We start from the raw sequence: 23,178 nt of genomic DNA on the forward strand, positions 1-23,178 counted from the left end.
AATTGGCCGGTCCAAATTGTCCCCAGGCGTGAATGAGCAAGTGAGTTGTCTGTCTCTGTGTGCCCTGCGACTAGCTGGCAACCAGTTCAGGGTGTCCCCTGCCCACTGCCCAAAGATAGCTGGGATGGGCTCCCGCACCCCCGCGACCCTCCTGAGGATAAGCGGTGCAGATAATGGCTGGCTGGAGATTGATCTAACAAAAAAAACGAGTTTAAAAATAATTATTGTACAAAAATGGTTACAGTATACTCAATATTGCCTTGAACGGTGACTAATGCAATACCACCCAGAGTGACTCCGTCAAAATTCTCGGTGTCACATTTGATCATTATCTGTCCTTCCAGTTACTTGTTAAGAATATTACTCGAACATTCGCCCCAGGCTGTCGTGGCCTGATGCTGCGATTATAATTCATGCGTTTGTTACCTCCCGTCTCCATTAATGTGATGTAATACTCTGCGCTCTTCCAAAGGTTGGCATCAGGAGCATGGAGCTGGTATAAAATGCTTGCAGCAAAGCTTTTAACTAAGATAAGAACTTTTATCACATTAACCCGATTTTAGCTAACCTGCATTGGCTGCCTGTCAACTTAAGATGTGATTTTTAAGGTTCTGTTAGTATTACACAAAATTATGCGTGGACTTGCCCCTCATATCTTTCAGATTTAATTCCTTCCTGTGTTCCTGCTCAGAGCCTTTGCTCAGAAAATGCTGGTCTGCTAGTGATCCCAAGAGCATAGAAGAGACCCCAGGTTCTAGAGCGTTTTCCATTCAGTCCCTGGTGCTGTGGAATGCTCTGCCCTCTGATATTTGATCTAAAACCTCAGTGGAATTGTTTTAATCTAGGCTTAAACACACACTTCTATTCTATAGCTTATGAATGGCTTGTTTCATCTTGACGATGTCAGTGTATTGCAACACCCATTTTGGCCTGGTCATCCTGGTAGCAGGATTACCTCAGGTGTGGTCCTTCTCAAGGTTTTTCATTCTCCTCATGCAGAGGTTTGGAGATTTTCCTTGCCTTCATGTATGTTTTAAAACAGGGGGTGATGTAATGATAGTCTGTAGTCTGTAATAGTCATTGGTCTGTGCGGCCATTTAAGACGATTGCAATTGCAATTGAGGGTTATACAAATAAACATGACTTAAAATTATCATGAAAACGTATAAAATACGATGAAAATGTATAAATTGACAGGTATGTCCTTTATAAAAAGCAACATTATATGGAAACAGAATGTACAGAGGGAGAGCTATTTTGCATTTACCCTGTGAACACTAGACACGCTCAAGCAATAGAGACGTTTAAGAGGGAGATCACTTCGTGTTCACAGAGAACTGGTACCACCCCGTTCCGCTGTTCATATTTGTCTCCATGTGAAAATGTAATAATCTTCAATTGTTTGTAGAACATGGTTCACTTTCATAGTTTTAACCATCATCCAAAGGTATTTTTGCATCCCCAAATAAATTGAGCTGTACAGTATCTGCGGCGTACTTTTTGTCGCCATCTTCCGATCACACAGGATCTTTGGTTGCTCAGGCCTGTAGCAGGAGGTGGTGGGCTAGCATCGAACGGCATTTTTGAGGAATTAACAAAAAACATCAAATCAAACCGATGCTGTGAAAAACCAACACGATTAATTTTGTGGTAAGTCCTTTCTTTAACAAATACAAAGTTGTAGTGGTTGGGTAGCGAATGTTATATGAATGCAGCAATAAATACAGTTGTGCTAAGGGTGGCTCGCGCTTGCTAGCTTCTTTACACAGACCGAAACAAAGCATCAAGAATAAAATGGCGTACATTGCGTACAACGTTACGTTCGCTGTTGAGCTTTCGAAATGAATATTTTTTCGTAAATGTGTGTTTGATTGTGTATTTAACCAAGGAAACAATCGATTTGCACTCTCAGCTGTGCTATTCAAATATGAAGTATTTAAACATGATCCCGAAGAAGTAGTCTGAAGCCTAAGCTTTCATGTGCCCCTAACCTTATTCTATTATTTTCTTGCAGAGGGGACATTAAAAAAATCTGATCCAGAAAACAGAACTTTTCCTTACAAATGAAAATTATAAAACAGATAAATTACATTCCAAACCTATATTTATATCGCTAGTAACTCGTATAACATATACTGTAATACCCAAAGAAACCTTTGTATATTTATCAAAGATGCATATACTAAGTTATTTTGTTTTCTGTCTGTAAACAAGAGACGTTTTTAAGGTTATTATCTAAATCGTTCCATCAATGAAGACAATTTCGAGTGGCACAATAACTTTTAACGTGTGATAATATTTGCGTGTATGTTAGACTTGGGTTAGAATATAATAGCGTTGTGTGGAACCCTTACTTACTCAAAGACATCAACCTACTGGAAGGAGTTCAACGTCGGTATACAAAGTGGATACCTGGGATGCACAATTTGTCATATCCGGAAAGACTACAAAGGCTGAACTTGGACTTTTTAGAGCTACGCAGAATTCGATTTGATTTAATTTTTGTGTTCAATGTACTACATGGAATGATCAATGTGCCCTTTGATCAATTTTTTTAGTTCTGTCGTGTTGATGGTTTACGTGGCCACAGAAATAAGTTACAGGTGCCTAGACCTACCAGCAACTTGCATGGAAACTTTATTTCTTTCAGGATACCAAAAATGTGGAATTTTTTACCTGACCAGGTTGTTAGTGCAAATTCGGTGCAAACTTTTAAGCAAAGGTTGGCAGAGATAGATTTTTCAAATTTTCTTAGGGGAGGGGGCGTAAGGTGACCAAATTTGCCCATGCTCACTCTCAGCATTAGTTTTAGGTCATGTTTTGATTAATGTATCTAACAATACTTTCAATAAACATTACATACATTGGTCCCTAATGCCCCCGATGAGCAGGTATTTGCCTTGCATGGCGGACTCTGCTATCGGTTAGTTAGTGTGTGTAAAAGGGAAAGTGTGAAGCACATTGTAAAGCGCTTTGGGAGAGCTTCATTGACTTGAAATGCGCTATATAAATGCAGTACATTTAGATTTACCTTTCTTGAATTTATGGATTCCCTGAGAAAATCAACTGTTGAATATTTGTTGAGAGTTGTTGCCCACTTGTTCTGTATACTATCAATAGGGATTTCTTCTATTTCTTCAAATTTTAACCTGTTGGATTTTATAAACTATATGTTCCTTATCCCCAGCGTTATGCACATTCCTAAAAGCTTTATTTTTTTATCAGATACGTAATTCTTTATTGCTCTTATATGTATTTACCCAAATCTTTATACAATAACGTAAATATGGCAAAATTGATGAACTGTACATTAAGTTGTTTTTTTTTATCAAATATAGAATATATCTGCATCTTCACATGACTGCAATGTTCTTTGCTAATTTGAATTGTAAGCTATTTTTATGGGGTGTTCAGTTAATATGATTCCTAATTACTCTGAAAAACCTGAATTATTTAACTCTTTCTATTTAAAAATTACCTATTTTATATGTATTTCAGTTATTTGGGGAATTTCACAAATACCATAACCTTTGTTTTTGATACATTCAATGCTAGTTTAAAAAATAAATAAACAGTTCTTGTACATTATATTTTATTGCCATTTCTGCCTGAAATCCTGTAGATTTGTACCCGAGCATAATGCTGTAGTGTCATCAGCAAATCATTCATGTACAATAAAATCAAAACTGGTCCTTACCGAGACCTTTGAGGTACTCTGCAGCTAATGTTCTTAAGACTTGAATTGCTGTCACCAATCTGTACGTATTAAGATCTATTTGAGACATTTGATTTTACCCAGTTACGAGCAATAATTTGAAAGGCTGCACTACAATGGATTTCCCCTGGATTTTTCTAATCTGAGGATGTTCGTGTCCCGATCACCAGGTTTTTAAAATCTCCCTTTATGACATTATGCATGTTTTCAAAATGCTTTTACTAAACAGACTTTTTATCATATACATAAAATATTTCTATTTTGCATTTATCAATAAATATACATAGCTTTTTAAAATTGCTCTCAAATAGATTGGCCCCCTTAAATTTGGTTTAAAAAACTCACAATGAAAGCAAAATATTAAAGTGGGTGTGCAAAATCATTCAGCCCCTTTACTTTCAGTGCAGAGAACTCTCTCCAGAAGTTCAGTGAGGATCTCTGAATGATTCAATGTTGATCAAAATGGTTAACGAGGATAAATGGAATCCACCTGTGTGTAATTAAGTCTGTATAAATGCACCTGCACTCTGATAGTCTCAGAGGTCTGTTTAAAGCTCAGAGAACATCATGAAGAACGAGGAAGTCAAGTCAAGTCATTTTTATTTGTATAGCCCTAAATCACGAAGAGTCTCAAAGGGCTTCACAGATTATTACACTTAGGTCCCAGATACTGTTGTGGAGAAGTTTGAAGCTGGATTTGGATACAAACAGATTTCCCAAGCTTTAAACATCCCAAGGAGCACTGTGCAAGCAATAATATTGAAATGGAAGGCGTATCAGACCACTGCAAATCTACCAAGATCGGACCCTCTCCCTAAACTTTCAGCTCATACAAGGAGAAAACTGATCATAGATGCAGCCAAGAGGCCCATGATCACTCTGGATGAACTGCAGCGGTCTACAGCTGTGGTGGGACAATCTGTCTATAGGACAAAAAATCAGTTGTATACTGCACAAATCTGGCCTTTGCGTAAGAGTCGCAAGAAGGGAGCCATTTCTTAGATAGATGGATAGATACTTTATTCATCCCCGCAGGGAAATTCACATTTCCAGCAGCATCCCTGCGCTGAGATCAATACAATAATAAAGCAAAAGGAATACAATATACAAATACCCAATGTGACGTGCTAATACCCACTGTAGCGTGTTGTATAGAGTATTTAGTGCTACATAAAATACACACTGCAATAAAAATACGGTAATATGCAATGTAGGGGTTGTGGTTTAATGTGGGCCTTTACTCCGCCGGGTGGAGTTGAAGAGCCTCATGGCATGAGGAAGAAATGATCTCTTCAGTCTGTCCGTGGTACAAGATAGTGACAGCAGTCTGTCGCTGAAGCTGCTCTTCTGTCTGGATATACTGCTGTGTAGTGGATGTGATGAATTGTCCATGATTGACTGCAGCTTTTTCAGTGCCTGTCTCTCAGCTACTGTTGTCAGGCTGTCCAGCTCTGTGCCCACAACAGAGCTCGTTTTCCTCGCCAGTTTATTGAGACGAGAGGCATCATTCTTCATGACGCTGTCTCCCCAACACGCTGCCGCATAGAAGAGGGCGCTTGTTACAACAGTCTCATAGAACATTTGCAGGAGCTTTTTGCAGATGTTGAAGGAGGCCAGCCTTCTGAGGAAGTGAAGTCGGCTTTGACCTTTCCTACATAGAGCTTCTGTGTTGGTAGTCCAGTCCAGTTTGTTGTCCAGCTGCACACCCAGGTATTTGTTGGTCTGGACAAACTCTACACATTCTCCTTTGATGGTTATGGGAACCGGGTGAGTTCTAGTTCTCCTGAAGTCCACCACCATCTCCCTGGTCTTGGTGGTGTTCAGGTGCAGGTGGTTTGCGTCGCTCCATTGGACAAAGTCCTGAATCAATTTCCTGTACTATCTTAAAGATATCCATAAAAAGTGTTGTCTAAAGTTTGCCACAAGCCACCTAGGAGACACACCAAACATGTGAAAGAAGGTGCTCTGCTCAGATGAGACCAAAATCGAACTTGGCAACAATGCGAGACATTATGTTTGGCATAAAAGCAGCACAGCTCATCACCCTCAACACACCATCCCCACAGTCAAACATGGTGGTTGCAGCATCACCGTTTGGGCCTGCTTTTTTTCAGCAGGGACAGGGAAAATGGTGAAAATTGATGGGAAGATGGATGTAGCCAAATACAGGACCATTCTGGAAGAAAACCTGATGGAGTCCGCAAAAGACCTGAGACTGGGACGGAGATTTGTCTTCCAACAAGACAATGATCAAAAACATAAAGCAAAAGCTACAATGGAATGGTTGACTAAAAAACACATCAAGGTGTTAGAATGGCCAAGCCAAAGTCCAGACCTAAATCCTATTGAGAATCTGTGGAAAGAACTGAAAACTGCTGTTCACAACCGCTTTCCATCCAACCTCACTGAGCTCGAGCTGTTTTGCAAGGAGGAATGAGCAAAAATATCATCATTTGATGTGCAAAACTGATAGACATACCCCAAGCGACTTGCAGCTGTAATCGCAGCTAAAGGTGGCGCTACAAAGTATTAACTCAATCATTTTTTTATTTTTTTAAAAAGTTTAAAATATCCAATAAAGTGTGTTCCACTTCATGATTGTGCCCCACTTTTTGCTGATTATTCAGACGTAATTACAGTTTTCTATTTTTATGTTTGAAGTCTTAAGACTTAAGGATGGGCTGGGCACCCGTATGATGCAGCAGGGGTAAAACAGTGAAAGCTGCCGGGCCCTGCTGTTGAACAAAAGAGTGTGTTGTGTCACCCTGACCCGAGTGACATGGCCGCTTTCTGGTGTCCCATTTCATCTGGAGGGACGAAAGCATGACCAACTTTTGTGTGTGTCTTGCTGTCGGTCACCCCTCTTGAGGGATATGACCATGGTAGATAAATAGAAATGTTTGAAGTCTGAAATGTGGCAAATGGTCACAAAGTTCAGGGGGGTCAAATAAGTTTCCCAAGCCACTGTATAAAGTATTCACCTCCAATATAAGGTATTCACATCTGAAATAGAAACCATACACAACCGGCAAATTGCACTTAAAACTTCCATTTGTGCTTGTGGTTTAGTGTGTTGATAGCTCGGTGGAATAAGCTATTCTTTAGTCTGTTCATTCTGGCCTTTTGGAATCCGAGATGTTTGCCCAATAGTAACTGTTCAAAAAAGCGGTTGCTAGAGTGTAATGAGTCCATCAGGATGTATGTTAGAAAGATTCCAAGCTCTCGGTTACAGCAATTTCCACAAAATGTTGTAAGACAGCAATGGTATTTTTACTCGATGAGGGATGTGACAACATCAAAGGAGAGCCCATTTCCAAAGGGCACTTGGTTCTTACCAGTGTATAGTTTGAAATCAACTGTGTACCCTCAGAATTGGCCAGTGCAAAAAAACTGGAGTCCCATTTTGTGGGTTTATCCCTCATGCACAGCTTCATTTTCAGCTTGGCCGTCGTAGCCACCATCATCTCATCCACAGAGATGTTTTGCCTGGGATGATACAAGGCCATGCAACGGGTCCTCGTCATTTCCAGCAGAGGCCTGACACGGTGGAGACTGTCATAAGCATCATTTCCTTTCTTCTTCTCATCTTCATTCATCATCTTCTGGCTCGCTGATGAGATGGTCAAGAATTGGTTTCTGGGCATGATGGTAGGAGGGAACGGAACTTCAAAAATACTTCATGTCCTCAAACGCCGAGACCTTTGGGAGGCGCAACACAGCCATTTAAAGAAGCATTCCAATATATTTGTGCAACTCCTCTGGTTGCATAAATATCCACATTGTTCCATCCAAACTTTTTTGCAATTTTTTCTGCATTTTTGTTTGTGTTGGTACACAATAAATTGCTTATTTCAGCATAAAAATGGGTGAAGATTTTACCTGCTGCTGGCTTTCCACAGTTTAGAGGTGGTTGTACACCTGGGGTTCTCTAGGGGATACACCTAGGTGGCTGGGGGACCTCATCAGGGTCTTTTTTGCTTTTTGCCAGCGACAGCATGGCGATGGACTTTGCACAGCGTCTCCATCAGCATTGGATTTTTGGTGCAGACTCAGACCCTGAATCCTCTCCAGTGGCATGGGAGGATGGTGCTTATTCAGCAATATCCGTCCTAAAGATATGCATGCATTAGTCTTGAACAAAGGTACACTAAACATGTAGAATAGAATAGTAACTGAAACAAGTGAACTTAGTAGGTTGATAACAAAAGTTCTTTGACAATTTATTGGCCTTTTTTTCTTATAAATGGGACCACGATCAAATTTCCTCCAATACATCAATACTCTCAGTACTCAAATTCATTGTCCCTTTGACAATTTAAACGAATAAAGTAATTTTCAAAGGATTCAATTTTTTTTGTTGGTTACAAATCACAAAAAAAATGTATGACTTACACTGGGTGAGATCGATCTGGTCCAGACAAACTTGTTCCGTCAGCCAGCTCTGCATTCTTTTCCTCTCTCAATCTGTTCAGGGGCTTTTTTTTTTACTCTCCGAGATGTTCTCATGAATTGTTTGGTTTAAATAAATGGTTACCGGCTTATAATCTGTTGCAGCATTGCTCTGCCTTCTATAGTGTCATATATTGATTGGGACCGTTGCTACACATGAATGCCGGTGATATACAAACACCTGAGAGACAATCCATTGTGGGCTTGTGGCAAACTTTAAACTTTTGTTGCTATATTTTGGGAAATGTTTTTCTTCTTGCCACTCCATAAAAGCCATATTTGTTTAATGTACCACTGATTATTGTCCAATGGGCTAACTATCCCACCTCAGCTGTAGATCTCTGTATTTGATCCAGAGAAATCATGGGCCTCTTGGCTGCAGCTCTGATGAGGGCTCTCCTTGCTCGAGGGGAAAGTTTAGGAGCATGGCTGAGGATTAATCATTTGGTGTGTGGCTTGCCCTCATCTGTGATCGTGTAGGCAACTTCATGTGATGCTCTGAGGATTGGTTTGTTCATGGGTAAAGGCGGAGAGGCTTCATCAAATCTGGATCATTTGACCTTAAATTAAACAAGTATTGTGCTTTTATATTCCTCATCCTAATGCAGCTTTTTATTCATATAGTTTTGCCCTTCCAAGGCTTGAGTTCCTTAACTTTTTATTACAAATCTTGCAAATAGGAAGCTGACTCCCATCCCATTCTGTGATACATGAGAATCGTATTTATTAGTCCAACCAAGTTCATCCCGTCCGAGCTTTTCCACCTTCTATGTCCGTCTCGCTGAGAGTGGTCTTTGCTGTGCAATAGAGGGTGTTAAGTTCGAGCACGCCTGGTATTTGGTTTTATTAACACCACAGCTCCACTCTCGCTCCCTGGCAGCCGGTGGACACAAACGAAGACTGGGCGTACTACTTGTTACAACTCAAATAAGCAGTAAGTGTGTGCATTCATCAATCTCACAACTCTTTCGTAGTGAACAAATGTGAGGGGGAAAAAAACAAAAATACCATTATTTTAATTGGTGCTACACATCGATGAGGCACATCAAAATGGGCAAATGAAATGAAATGAAATGATCTGCATTTATATAGCGCTTTTCAAGTCAATGACTTCCCAAAGCGCTTTACATTGTGCTTCACATTTCCCAATAGCGGCCGTGATCTGTGCAGCCATGTAAGGCGCTAACCTGCTTATTGGGGGTATTGGGGGTTCAGTGTCTTACCCAAGGACACTTCGGCATGTAACACGGACAAGCCGGGATTCGAACTGGGATCCCTTAATCCTAAAACAATCGCTATACCTCCTAAGCTACTGCCGCCCCAAAGAAGTGATTTAAATCCTCTGCAAGCAAAACAGGCCCAAAAATCGTCAGGTTGCTGTCTCTGTAGCTAGTTTAAGGAGTCTCTGTTATCTTCCTTGAGTCATCTTTCGCAAAATGATCCTGAATCCTCTTGTCCAAGAATCTCCACTGTGGTACCAGCAGGCACCAGGTAGCTCCCTAAGAATATTTGCGTCCCTGCGGACAGGTTCTGAAAATATCTCACAAGTGATGGTTTATTGTGATTTTGTAGTAGATATCGGCCTTTACCCACCCTCTTTTTCACATCCTACCCAAAAACCAGCACCTTCTGCCACATCCAAACCAAAATTCTTAAAAACCATCTACCTCCTGCAACTTTACACCATTCAACAAAATATCTAATCCACATACCTCACTTCCTCTCGAACGCCTCATTAGCTTACCTATGTGTACATTCACTTTAAGTCTTCTTCTCTTACAAAGTATATGAAACTCTACTCCCAAAACCCTCAGTCCTGCTGCAGAGTCAGCCACCAACGCATTGTCATCTGCAAACAACAGCTGACTTCCATGCAACCCAGCCTCAAACACTATACCTGCTTTCCATGCTCTAACAAGCACCCCAGAAAGCACTCTATCCATATACATATTGAACAGCCATGGTGACATGACTCACCCTTGCTTTAAAGCCACTCTTACTAGAAACCAATCGCTTACTTCACTCCCCACTCTCACACTAGGTCTACTATCCTCATACAAGCTTTGATCAGCATGCAGCAACCTGCCACCCACCCCATATATCCTTAACACTTCTCACAATGCCTCCTGATCTAGCCTGTCATATGCTTTCTCCCTATTCATAAATGTCCATTACACCATTTCCTTTTGCTATAAATTTTTCACACAACTGCCTCACTGCAATAATCTGATCAGTACACTCCCTTCCACTTCTAAACCCACACTGTTCCTCCCCAAGTACTCATTCTGTCTTATCCCTTATTCTTCCAATCAAAATCCTACCATAAAGCTTTCCCACCACACTCGACAGACTTATTTATACCTCTTAAATTACTACACCATACTCTGTCATCTCTCATTTTGCACAGGGAACCACACATGCACTATGCTAGTCCTCTGGTACTCTCTGGTATTCAACGACCTTACATTCCATTCTATCACAGATTCACCACCTCTTGCATTGACGCGACCTATATCCAATCTGTTAAACCAGCAAGTTGCAGTTTTTTTCCAAACCAGACCCAGGCCACATTTGTGTGTGGCTCTATATTGGATATATACATACTTAGCTGATCTTTTCGAATGCAGCTTTAGTGTTAACGGTCAAGACGCATTAATGCGACCTGCAAGCTATAAATAGGCGGATGACTTCACTATTATGTGTTTAACGAGAGGCGGGAGCGAAGTGCTGCCTAAGTGCGAGCTGTAATCAGCATTGCATATACAAATATGGTAAATAAACGTGCAAAGTACATTTTATCTCCTAGCCATATATACTTATGAAAAGAACCACATATGGCTTGGTGACCATTCTCTAGGCTCCCTTGGCAACCTTACTGCCTCTCCTCAGGTCAGCCCTGGCCGGCCAGTAACAAACCTTGTGTAATAACCTGACCACTTACAATTGTGGTCACGAAATGCTTGCAGAGGTTTGTGTGCCAGCCTTTTAAAGATGTGTTCTGAGCCCACTGCTTTTCACCCTTACACATCTGACTTTTCCATAAACACAATTTTTGTGTCCTCTGCCGACACTACCTTGGTTGACCTCAGCTCTGATGGGAATGAGGGTGTGTGCAGAGAGGAGGTGGAGACACTGACAACGTTGTTTGGAAAAAAACAAAACGCTTGCTTAACACCACAAAAGTCAAGGACTGCTCTACTTTGGGAGGAAAAGCACGGACCCAGCTTCTCTGATCATCAATGAGGATGTTATAGAACACATGGGTGTGCACATCTCCGATGACCTCTCCTGGTCTACAAACACCAGAGCCATTGTGGGAAAGGCCCAGCATACTCGCATATGACCTCACAGTTTCGTATGCTGGGTGCCTAGCAGCTGACAGAACCTAAGAGAGTGTCATCAACACAGCTCAACCAACTCATTGGTTGTTTTCTGCCCAATATGGGGGGACATTGTTGCTTCTTAAAATTATCTTTCATTTTCCCCTGTATTTATTGTGCTTTGACCGATAAATGCAATGTGTCGGTCAAAAAAAATCCAGAATTCCCCCTTTTTGAAAAGCATTGGCTTTAGGTACAGTCAGTTTCTAACCAGCTGTCAAGTGTAGGTTTAACCTGTTGGTGTTGAGTGATTTAAAGTATATCTGGGTTCAGGCTGTACCAGGGAATAAGTGAGAGGGGCTTGCCCAGCTGACGCCAAAACCCATTGCGGCGGGGGTGTCAGGCGCGGCGGTGGGGGTAACTGCAGCAGTCGGCCGCAGATCTGTCACGGGATCGCCCAGCTGACATTCAGACATTCCTGGTCCGCCCCCATGCAGTCACCCGCCTGGTTCCGCGAGGCTTTAGGGGTCAAGGTGAGCGGTTGTCCCGGGTTGTCGCGGGCGAAGTGTGTCCCGAGTGTGTCGCTCAAATGGTTCGGGAATTCCCCAGGGCTTGGAGGAGTCTGAAAGAGCTACTACACACAGTGGCTCAGGACAGGGCTGTCTTGAGTTTAAGGCAAAAAAGGGACTGGCACCATGAACCAACCCATGATGAGGGGTAGTTGGGTTGGTGTGTGTATGGAGTCATCTTAATTTATATAAATATATATGCTAAATAATGAAGACCGCGGAACATAGATTTGTGTCCATTTCTGATATATACATTTTGTCTTACAGGTGCTGTCCAAGATGCTGGCAGGAATGAGCATGTGCAGCATTGAAACGCCTTGTTGTGAGACTATGGACTCTTGTTTCTAAACCCTCATGGAAATAACCTTTTAGACTGTCTGTATAATTTCTCTTTGTATTGAATAAGTAATGCCTTCACCACATGGACCACATCATTTCATCATGGAAAGGCAGAAAGCTTTGAACCGTCTTTCGTCAACACAAACTGCTGTAGAGCCATGTAGCTTCATTTGCACAGAGTGTGGTGATGGGTTTTCTCGTTACACACAAGTTTTATCTCACATGGCCATTCATGGACCTCTGGAATCATTTTCCTTTGATGGTTCTTCCAATGGATTTGAAGTACCTCGAGAATACGTCTTGCAAGAAAATGGCACGCTGGCCATTCTAAATGGATACTCACTGTCGGACTCAAATGAAAAACCACCCTCCCCGGGTGTAAAACCTTTGTCTCCTAATCCAAAGGCAAAGTCTATTCCTGAGTCAACTGTACCAAAGTCAGCAGCCTTAAACAATGTTAGTGAAAATATTCCCCCAGTTGAATATCGCTGTGAAATATGTACTAAAACATTTGACAGCTTAAAAGATTTACACTACCACCATCAGTATAGGATCCCTGACCAGCGTTACAGGTGTACTCTATGCTGCAAAAACTTCTCATGTGGACAAGCGCTAGCCGTACACCACAACAAACATGCGCAAGACCGGTTTCTTTCCTGTAGTCATTGCGGAAAGCGATTTATCAAACCATTTGCTCTGCTCTGTCATCAAAAAGAAAATCACGATACTGCCACTGCCGGAGATGTCCTGATCAAAGATGAAAACAAATTCAACAAAATGTATCCATGTCGAAAATGCAATTTACACTTCTTTTGGTTTTCTGATTTTCACACACACACACAGCACTATTGCACAGGTAAAGCATCTAATCCGACATTTGCATCTGAAATCCAGGGGAAGTCTAAAATCAGTAAAGACAGACCTCTAAAAAACTGTTACACTAATGGCAATAGCACAGACATTGAAGATGATACTGAAGCAAATGATACGAATACCAACCACAAACCTGGCATTTCACTAGTACCACCATACAGATGTGGATTATGTGGCAAGCGCTTTACAGACTCAGTGACACTTAAGGAGCATGGGCTGACCCATAAGAGCAGGAAAAATCCTCAGCCGGATAAACAATTGATCAATGCTGAGCGTAAAAAAAGACGTACACGGGCAAAAAGTACAAATGGAAAACTATATTCCTGTAAACTGTGTCACCGTATGTTCAGTCATTCAAGCAGTTTGTCGAGGCACATGAGGTACCATAAGGGTACTATGCACAAATGTACTTATTGTGGCAGACTTTTTTCACAGCGCTGTGGTCTAATTAGGCATCAATCTATGTTTCACAATGTTGAAGTAGAAAAAGAACGTGAATTGAAACTCTTAATAGAGCCAGAACCTAGAAATTCAGTCTACAAACAAATGCAGCTTGCATCAGCAGGAGACCAACCCAGGATAAGACGAAAGAAACCTGGCCGAGTCAACTACAAGTGTCAGGAATGTGGGAAGAGATTTCGATTGGCGTATGTTTACCAGCGCCATTTGCGTTCTCACAAGAGAATTCACAACAAGTGTTCCATATGCCCTGCTAAATTCATAAATGCTTCATCACTCAAGCTCCACCTCAAGAATCACCCTGTTGGTTGGGCAAAACCCAATGTGGTCCAGTCATCTGATGTCACGGGCACAAATATGAAGCCGGAGTCATGTTGAAGACAATCACAGGGCAGGCAGAACTGCAAATGACAAAGGAAATTCCAGTGTTGTTTACAAATGCACTAAGTGCAAAGAGACATTCTCACAAATAGAGACATTTCTTAGTCACCAGAATTGTCATGGCTCAAACAACATTGGGTAACTATGATGTTTGACTTGCAATGCTTAATGCTTAGTGAATGCCAAAATAAGAGCTCCCGGAGTTGAGCGTTTTCTTACATGTAAATACATCACTTTTAAACGGACATTTACCACACTTCTCTCATGTTGAAGATTAATACAGTTTTTTTATGGTGTGATATGAGGTCTTTTACTGGACAGTTTTAAACACTCTAAGCATTATTTAAGAAATTGTGCACTGGCGGTACATCATGAAACTTAAAATAGCTGAAAATTGAATGTGCTTGTCTCTGTCTAATGTACTTTACCACAAAGAATCATGCAATTCTTAGGAAAAAAAGTACTGTCCACGTGATGTAAAATTTTATATATTCCATTTGCTAAGAAGTATGTTGAATGTAAAATTATGGCATTGTTTTCGTTATTTTTGGGATAAAGTTTTTGAAAGGAAACCGTTGTCTAATGTTTGGACTTCCTGTTATTTTTAAAGTCTGTGTTTAGGGGAATTCTAGCAATGAGAATGGTAGATTTATTTCACCTAATAAAATTGTAATGATAACACAAAAGTTGTACTTAAGTTGACAATTTTACAGTAATACAACTTAATTGTTAAAACCACTATTTTTTTCAGTATTTCATGTTTGTTTCCCGTGGGCATGTACGTTAAGGAAAAACTTTTGCTTTAGAAAGGGCTTAATGGGGTCTTTCATGCATCCATGCTGTCATGTGACCGTATGAAATGATTCATCACTGAAAGTCCCTGCATCAAAGAAATAAACATGCATTTGAGAAATTTGCACTACTGAAGCCCAAAATAATTCCAAATGGAAACCTTTTCACCCCTCCTTAGCAGTTCAGGGATCAGCAGCATCTAAAAGTCTGTGTATCCTCTCCGGCGACCACAAAAGACAGGAAAAGCTAGATTTACCTTAAAAGAGCTGGAATTGGTCTGAGCTGCAGTCGGCCACAGTCAAGGGACTAACTTCAGTGGCTAACTAGAGAAGCTACTAAAAAGGCCATTAAATGATTGAGAGACCAAAGAAGATGACAAACAGCAGAATCTTGGGAATAAGCAATGATCACATGCAAGGTCAACCAGTCGAAGGTAAGAAACGATTTAACCAGTGATTATGGCTGAATTTGCAAGCTGTTGTCATGGCATTTGTTGTAGAAAGTTGATGATGAAACAGTCAAACTTATTATCAGCATCCGGTGGTGAACGAAAGTCGAGCAAGTTGTAAGTCACCTCACCACATCAACTGGTTTTGCATGTTTTACGATCATTTTGTTTTAACCTTGTTTATAGTCACATTTAAATAGGACATCTTAAAATTATGAATACAACTGTAATAACAAAATAATTATGGAGATTTTCAAATTTTCTGTTTTACCTCATTGACAAAAATAACCAACCACACCTAGTCCATCATTCTTGAGTACAGAGGTTTCCATCAGGTGTTAAACAGCTGATGAAAACGCTTGTATATGTGAACAGAACCCTAATGAGCTGAAAAGACACTTGCTTCTTCTTGGCAGGTAATTACCAAAGCATAAACATGTCAAGAGATCACAAGTTTAAACCTAAAGGCACAGTGGAAACACTACCCGGGAGTAGTAGAAATAAGTTACTGTCTGCAACTTCTGTACAGTAACTTGAGTCAAAAGGTAGATAACTGGATATACTTTTGACAAGTGAATAAAAAAGTAAACTAGTACACTCGAATGTATGGATAATCAAAATATGTATAAATTACCACAAAATCATTTGATTAAAATATTGATGTGGTTAATAAAATACAAGGATACAACTAGAAAGATCATACAATTATTATTATTACATGAGCAGTGGCACATCTTAATATTACAACACAGTTCAGAGTTTTAAAATTTTTCAATTACAAGTATCCTTTCTAATAATACATCCAATGCATGTACTGTACACACATTCTTATTGTAGCGGTGTGTAAGTGCCGTCACGGGAGAAATCGTTTTGCAGCTTCTGACATTCACCTGCTCTGTACTCAAAACCTGCAATTGAGAGCGCTCACCGAAGTAGGTCGCGCCTGTAAAAGTTGCCGTACCTCTCCCGCGACATGAGTCCCTGCGGACTAAAAAATGTAACTGAATTTTAGTGTCGGGGTTCACTCAAATTTACAAAGATTCTTGAGGACTTTGCATATAATGTGCTGATGTTTCTTTTCCAAGCAATGATCTTCAGCTCTCACTGAAGCAATTTGCAGCCGAGTGTGAATCTCCCGGGATGACGATCAGAAGCTCCAAATTCGAGACCATGGTTTCCAGACGGAAAAGGGTGGCATGCTCTTTCTGGACGAGAAATGGAATCCTGCCTAAAGTACAGGAGTTCAAGTATCTTGGGGTCTTGCTTACAAGCGAGGGTTGGATGGAACAGGAGATTGACAGAAAGATTGGTGCTGTGTCTGCTGCTCATATGGAGCCTGTATCTAGCTGTCGTCGTCGTTGAGTCACTCAAGGCGCCTAAGGTAATCCATAGTAGCGCCAGACTCGCTCGTGGGAGGATCCGTAGTTCTCCGAAGGAGAGGGGGCTGCGACTGTCCTGTGCCGCCAGGCCTGACGGGGTGCGACCCAAGCAAACCAAGCAGACGAAGCCTCTAAAGTCCTTAGTACGTTCGGACAGGCCGGTGCATGATTTATGGAAGCCCCGTGGGCAGGTAGTACACGTGATTGGGGTGTGGTCGCAGCGAATGGTTCGAAAGCACCACTGGCATTTGGGCTGGGGGCCAGGGTTGCTCTCGAAGTCGCCAGCCCTAAGAAGAACAGAGAGAGGAGAGTAGAAGAGAGAGAAAGAGAGGGACAGAGAGAAAGACAGACAGAGTAAAATGCAAAAAGGGGGAAAAGAGAGTGGGGAGAGAGTGGAAAAGAGAGGGATAGAGAAAATGAGAGACAAGAGTGTAAAGGGGGAAGAGAGAAAAGGAGAGACAAAGAAGGAGAGAGGACAAAGAAAGAAAGAGCGAGTCTGAGTGGACTGAGTTGGATTCGTAAGGCTCCCCCGGGAGAGAGCCCTTCGCAGGACACCACGGGAAGGTTCATAGTCTTTGTCCTGCTCTAGCTGTCGTGGTGAAGAAGCTCTTGATTTACCGGTTGATCTACAAACTTACCCTCACCTCTGGTCACAAACTGGGTTATGACCAAAAGAAGATCCTGGATACGAGCGGCTAAAATGAGTTTCCTCTGGAGGGTGGCTGTGCTCTTCCTTAGAAATAGCGTAAAAACCTCAGTCATACGGGAGAGATTCAGTGTAGACCGGCTCCTCCACATTGAGAGGAGCCAGGCGGCAAGGACAAACCAGGACATGCTGGAGAGACTACGTCCATAGGCTATCTTGGGAACGCCTCCGGATGCCATTGGATAAGGTGGACTAAGTGGCTGCAGACTGGGAGGTTTGAGCTTCCCTGCTGAGGCTGATGCCCCCACATCCTGACCCCGATAAGCGGAAGATGATGGATGGCATTAAAACAAATGTAATTTTCAATTGCAAATGTCTTCATAACCTATAAACAGCAAATTGGACGCGAATGTTTTCATGACCTTGAGAAATGTGCTGGGTTTCAGAAAGCTTGGGTCTCAGTCCCAGGCCATGGGTCATGAGAGGATAATCGACAGGGTTATCCTGAAACATCCTGGATGTGTCATTACTGCACCCATCTTCTATCCTGACAAGAAAGAGTCACAGTTCCTGCTACTGAATAACAACCCCACAGCATGATGCTGCCACCCCCATGTTTTACTGTTGGGATGCTACTGGCCTGGTGACAAGCAGTGCCTGGTTTCCTCCAATCATTATGCAGAGTATTTACACCAAAGAGCTGACTCTTTTCCAAGTCAGGCTAGAGTATTTCATTGTTCATGGTCTGAGAATCCTTTAGGTGCCTTTAGTCAGACTCTAGGTGGGCTGCTAACTGCGTGTCACTAAAAACTGACCTCTGTCAGGCAATTCTACCATACAGGCCTGAATGGTGGATTGGTGCAGAGATGGTTGTACTTCTTTAAGGTTCTCGCCACTGAAGATGGCTGGAGCTCTGACGGAGTGACCATTGCGTTCTAAGTTACCTCCCCCAATAGCTCAGATTAGATTAAATGGACGATGGAGGCCACTGTGCTTATTGTGACCTTTAAATCTTAAAAACATTTCTGTACCCAACCCATATTTGAACCTCAACAAAATCCTGTCTCAAGGGTTCTTTTGACTTCATGCTAGGTTTAAGCTCCTACATACACTGTCAACATAAACAGGTGAGTTCCAAATGATGGCTTTTACCTGTATTTACCATGGGTGGAGTTCAATTAAGCTTTGGAAAGGTCTAAAGGATGATTTTTGGAATCATGATCCACCAGAGCTGTCATGAGCTTCAAGGCAAAGTATGTGAATACTTGAGTATATGTTGTTTGATGGTTTGAATAACATTTCAAAACCTTTCTATGTACTCGTTTTTGAAGTTAAGTCAAGTCAAATTTATTTATACATCCCATGCACTATGATGTCTATGTTTGCACCAATGCATATGCTGACTATTTTTTGCACTATGATGACTTTGCACCAAATGCAATATTGCACAACCCTTACGATACCAACGGTATCACGACAACACTGTATGTAACATCCCACATGCCGACATTTCTTGTGTAAATACCATATAAATTATAACTATAGCCTTATCCCCCTTGTTTTATAACCTTATCCTCTCTGTTCCTTTATCTTCTTGGCTCATACCTCACTGTGAATGTGTAAAACTGGAGTGTCATGCCCAATTTCGTTGTCACAATATGTTAACCCATTTCGTAACAATGACAATAAAGGTATATTCTATTCTTAATCACAAAAATGTCTCAAAGGACTGCACAAGATTACAATTACACAATTACCTGAACTTAAACCAACATGCGGGAAAGGAACAACTCAAAAACCTCAGCGTGAGGAAAAAGAGAAACCTTGAGAAGGGACCTCACAAGTGGTATCCCCCTTTCAGGATGACCAGGGTGAATTACATTTAGCATTACAGTACACAAACATAGTAAACACTAGGTAACATGTTGAAAATTTGTCCGAAAAGTGCATGACAGCAGCGACGCCCCCAGCCTGTAAACTAGTCCAGAAAGTCTATGACGGCCACGACACAGCTTCCCATCTCTGCCAGCTGGTCCATGCAGGCGTTCACATGCTTCAGGTCAAACGTTGGTCCGCTGACACATCTCCAATTGTCCTTTTCCTTCGTATCACCAATAGGCAGGCAATCGGAAAAAGACAGGACAATACAGAAAATGAGGTGGGCATCAATCATAAGCTTTGGAATAGAAGTGTGTCTTAAGCCTTGATTTAAAAACTTCCATTGAGGTTGCAGATCTTATCTCCGGGGGCAGGGCATTTCATAGCACCGGGGCCCGGATGGAGAACACTCTCAAGCCTGAAGACTTCTTGGCTCTCGGAGTCACCAGTAGACCGGCATTTTCGAGCGCAGACTCCATGCAGGAACATAGGGGGGAATCAAATCAGAGAGATAAGAGGGTGCAAGTCCATGCAAACATTTATATGTCAATAAGAGAACCTTAAAGTCACACCTTAAGTGGACTGGGAGCCAGTGCAAGTTGGCCAATACAGGAGTCTTAGTCAAAAGTCTAGCTGCTACATTCTGAACCAGCTGCAAACTTTTGATGTTAGACATCGGAAGACCAGAAAGCAATACATTACAGTAATCAAGCAGAGAAGTAATAAACGCATGAATTAAAACCTCTGCATCTGATTGGGACAGCATCGAACAATCTTCGCAATTTTACGGAGGTGGTAGATAGCTATTCTAGTAATATTTTTCTCGTGTGACTGAAACGACAGATTAGGATCAAATATAACGCCTAGATTTTTGAACGAGTCATTATGGGTGATATTACATTTGTCTAGGTTCAGGGTAGTGTTTGAAAACGACTCACAACAGTGAGCTGGATCAATAAACAACATTTCAGTTTTTTTCTGGGTTAAGGCGCAAAAAATTAAGTGACATCCATCTTTGAATCTCAGTAAGGCAAGCCTCCAGATTTCTACAACTTGAATATTGTGGGTAGAACTTGCAGCAAAAATATTTAATTTTGTTATGATCAATGCAGAAAAAGTGAAGCTATGTTAATGCTTTGCTCTACTTTAAACCTGTGACAATCTCCAGTCTTAGTTGAAGACTGGTCAAATAATCCATATAAAGTAAAAGTTGACCCTTCACCGTGGTTGGCTCCAATTCACACAAATCCTTGAGGAAATCATAAAATCCTGTTTTCTCCTTTGTCATATGAAAAAAAGCAAGTGCATCGGTTTAAACTTGGTTTTGGTAGGAACATGGGGTATTTTCTAGGTGATCATATATGATTGGTGGGGACCAAATAATGATTACTCAATACTGGTGGAGACACGTCCCCTCCGTCCATGCCCAAACTGCACCCTTAGGAAGATTAAGTTACGGCAGCTGAGGGGTTTGCGCTTCCGCGGCACAGTTCTGAGGTCATGGGTTGAAATCTAGCTACTAGCTTTCCAGTTCGGAATTTGCATGTTCTCCCCGTGCTTTCGTGGGTTTACTCCCACATTCCAAATACATGCATGTCAGGTTAGTTGGCCAGACCAGATTGTCCCTAGGTGAGAATGAGTGGATGAGTTGTCTGTCTCTGTGTGCTTTGCGCCTGGCCGGTCACCAATTCAGGGTGTACCCTGTCCGAAAATAGCTGGAATGGGCTCCACCCCCTTCGCGACCCTATTGAGGATAAGAGGTGCAGGTGATGGATGGAAGTTAAAAAACTAAAAGATATCTGGACCACAAAGTCCATTTGCCTGTTTTTAGTTAATCCCACACAGTAGTCACTCCCTATCCTATTTTACTTAAGTAGGACATTGCGCAACCATAGTCCCAATGCTCTCACTGTGGACTTCCCACAATGTTTCTATCCCAATTTATTTCCATCATCTATACACTTCATTGCCTATTTACCTTCTCTGTTTTGAAAAAATGTTATTAGAGCTCAAGGAGAATTTTGCATACCATTCTCTGTTTATATTTTGTCACATAACACACAGGGAGAAGAGTCCTACACCTGCAAACATGCAATGAGCTATCTCAGAACACAAGTGCACAGGAACAGTTCTACACTGTGCAAACTGGGATTGGTGCTAAAAGCGGCAGGCTCTTCAGCAGCTCCGTGATATCTCGCACTTGTTGCGATTTATTGTTTTTATTGTCTGCTTCTATCTTCTGTGTTTTTCGTCCCGTTTGACGACTACACTTTGGATTACTTTCTATCCTATTGTTATGGATTTTAACGCACAAAATGCGTTTATTCGAGGAATCAACTCCTTGCCCTGAAGAATTCTCGTGCCGGCGTGACGAGGGGGCCCTATCGTGCATGGAGAGCCGGAGCTAGCTAGGCGGGTAGCGGCGTTATAAGTCTTCGGTACAGTCCGTAATCATGGTAAATGTGAACTCTCTACCAAATAAGACCAACGAACTGGCTGTGTTTGTGAAGAACATCAAAGCGCACAGGGAGTGCAGTTTGCTGTGTTTTACGGAAACTTGCTCATGTTTAGCATCCTGGACGCTATCGTGGAGCCACCCGGAGCTTCAACGCTGTTAGACGGAGAGAGACACGAAAGCCTGCGGGAAGCGGAGAGGAGGTGGACTCGCTAACACAAGGTGGTGTATTCCTTGGCACAAAGATCTTAATCTGCCGCAGGGACGTGGAACTTTTGGACGAGCGTGTGATGTCATCCACCCTGAGGACATCTGTTAATAAACAACAAAGGAGACTGACGGAAGTGTCAATTTCCCTATGGGGATGAATATAGTATCTATCTTTTCAGCAACTATTTAACCCTTAACGGGTCTTTGAACTTAAGTAATGCTGGCTGGCACTGAGTGTACAGTGGTGCTGTCAGGGGTATACAGAGTAATACCACCTTTTCTTCAGTCAACAATAATACCAGCATCTAAACACCCTCTTGGTTTGCACTGTCCTGTAATACTAAATATTAAAAGTACAGTACAACTTATCCCTAATGGGCCAACACACCAATGATAACCCTCCTTATTTTGAGATGGGTGTCAATTATAGCTGTCGGTCGGTAACGTAATGCGCAGCTCCACAGTGCAGAGGTTCAGGGTTCAAGTCCAGCTACCGCGACCTCCCCGTGTGGAGTTTGCATGTTCTCTTCGTGCCTGCGTGGGTTTCCTCCGGGCACTCCTGTTTCATCGCACATTCCAAAAACATGCACGTCAGGTTAATTGGCCGGTTTAAATTGTCCCTATGTGTGAATGAGCAAGTGGGATATCGGTCTCTGTGTGCCTTGCGACTGTCTGGTAACCAGTTCAGGGTGTCCCCTGCCTAATGCCTGAAGGTGGCTGGGATGGGCTCCAGCACCCCCGTGATCCTACTGAGGATAGGCGGTGCAGATAATGGATGGAAGTTCCACTTTTGGTCTGCATTTATATAATGCTTTTTAAGTCAACGAAGACCTCCAAAGCGCTTTACAATGTGCTTCACACTTTTTACACACCAACCAATCAGCAGTCAGCAACTACCTGCTATCTGAGGCATTAGGGATTCAGTGCCCAAGGACACTTCGACATACAACACGGAGGAGCCGAGAATCAAACCTGTGACCTCTTGATCCCAAGACGAGCGCTTTACCTCCTGGGCCAATGCACTCAATACATTTAATAAAAATAAAATAATGTACACACAGTACATATGCTGCACCTGACTATAAGCTGCATATGCCCATGTGCACAGTGAAAACACCTCAGCCATCTGCTCTCTGCGCATTGACCCAGCCTTCACGAAGGTGGTGCAGTTGGGACCACCAGCTTTTGTTACCCATGAAAGCTATTCATCAAATTTTACACAGTTTCTCATCGGCCAGTTCAATTGCTTTTAACCTGTAGACTGC

General features: G+C 42.0%; 1 protein-coding gene across 1 annotated transcript; it reads left to right on the plus strand.

Annotated features, from left to right (window-relative positions):
• The first annotated feature begins 1,317 nt into the window (after window positions 1-1,317).
• LOC148371953 (uncharacterized) lies at window positions 1,318-14,677 on the plus strand. Its single transcript, XM_088326581.1, is given in 3 exon segments — window positions 1,318-1,650; window positions 12,321-14,086; window positions 14,088-14,677. Coding segments are annotated over 2 exon segments (1,785 nt in total). The 5' UTR covers window positions 1,318-1,650; window positions 12,321-12,461; the 3' UTR covers window positions 14,248-14,677.
• Window positions 14,678-23,178: the final 8,501 nt, after the last annotated feature.

Source organism: Urocampus carinirostris, chromosome 2, assembly GCF_059441175.1.
Source record: "Urocampus carinirostris isolate Australia breed hairy pipefish chromosome 2, RoL_Ucar_1.0, whole genome shotgun sequence".
In the NCBI taxonomy this organism is placed as follows: Eukaryota; Metazoa; Chordata; class Actinopteri; order Syngnathiformes; family Syngnathidae; genus Urocampus; species Urocampus carinirostris.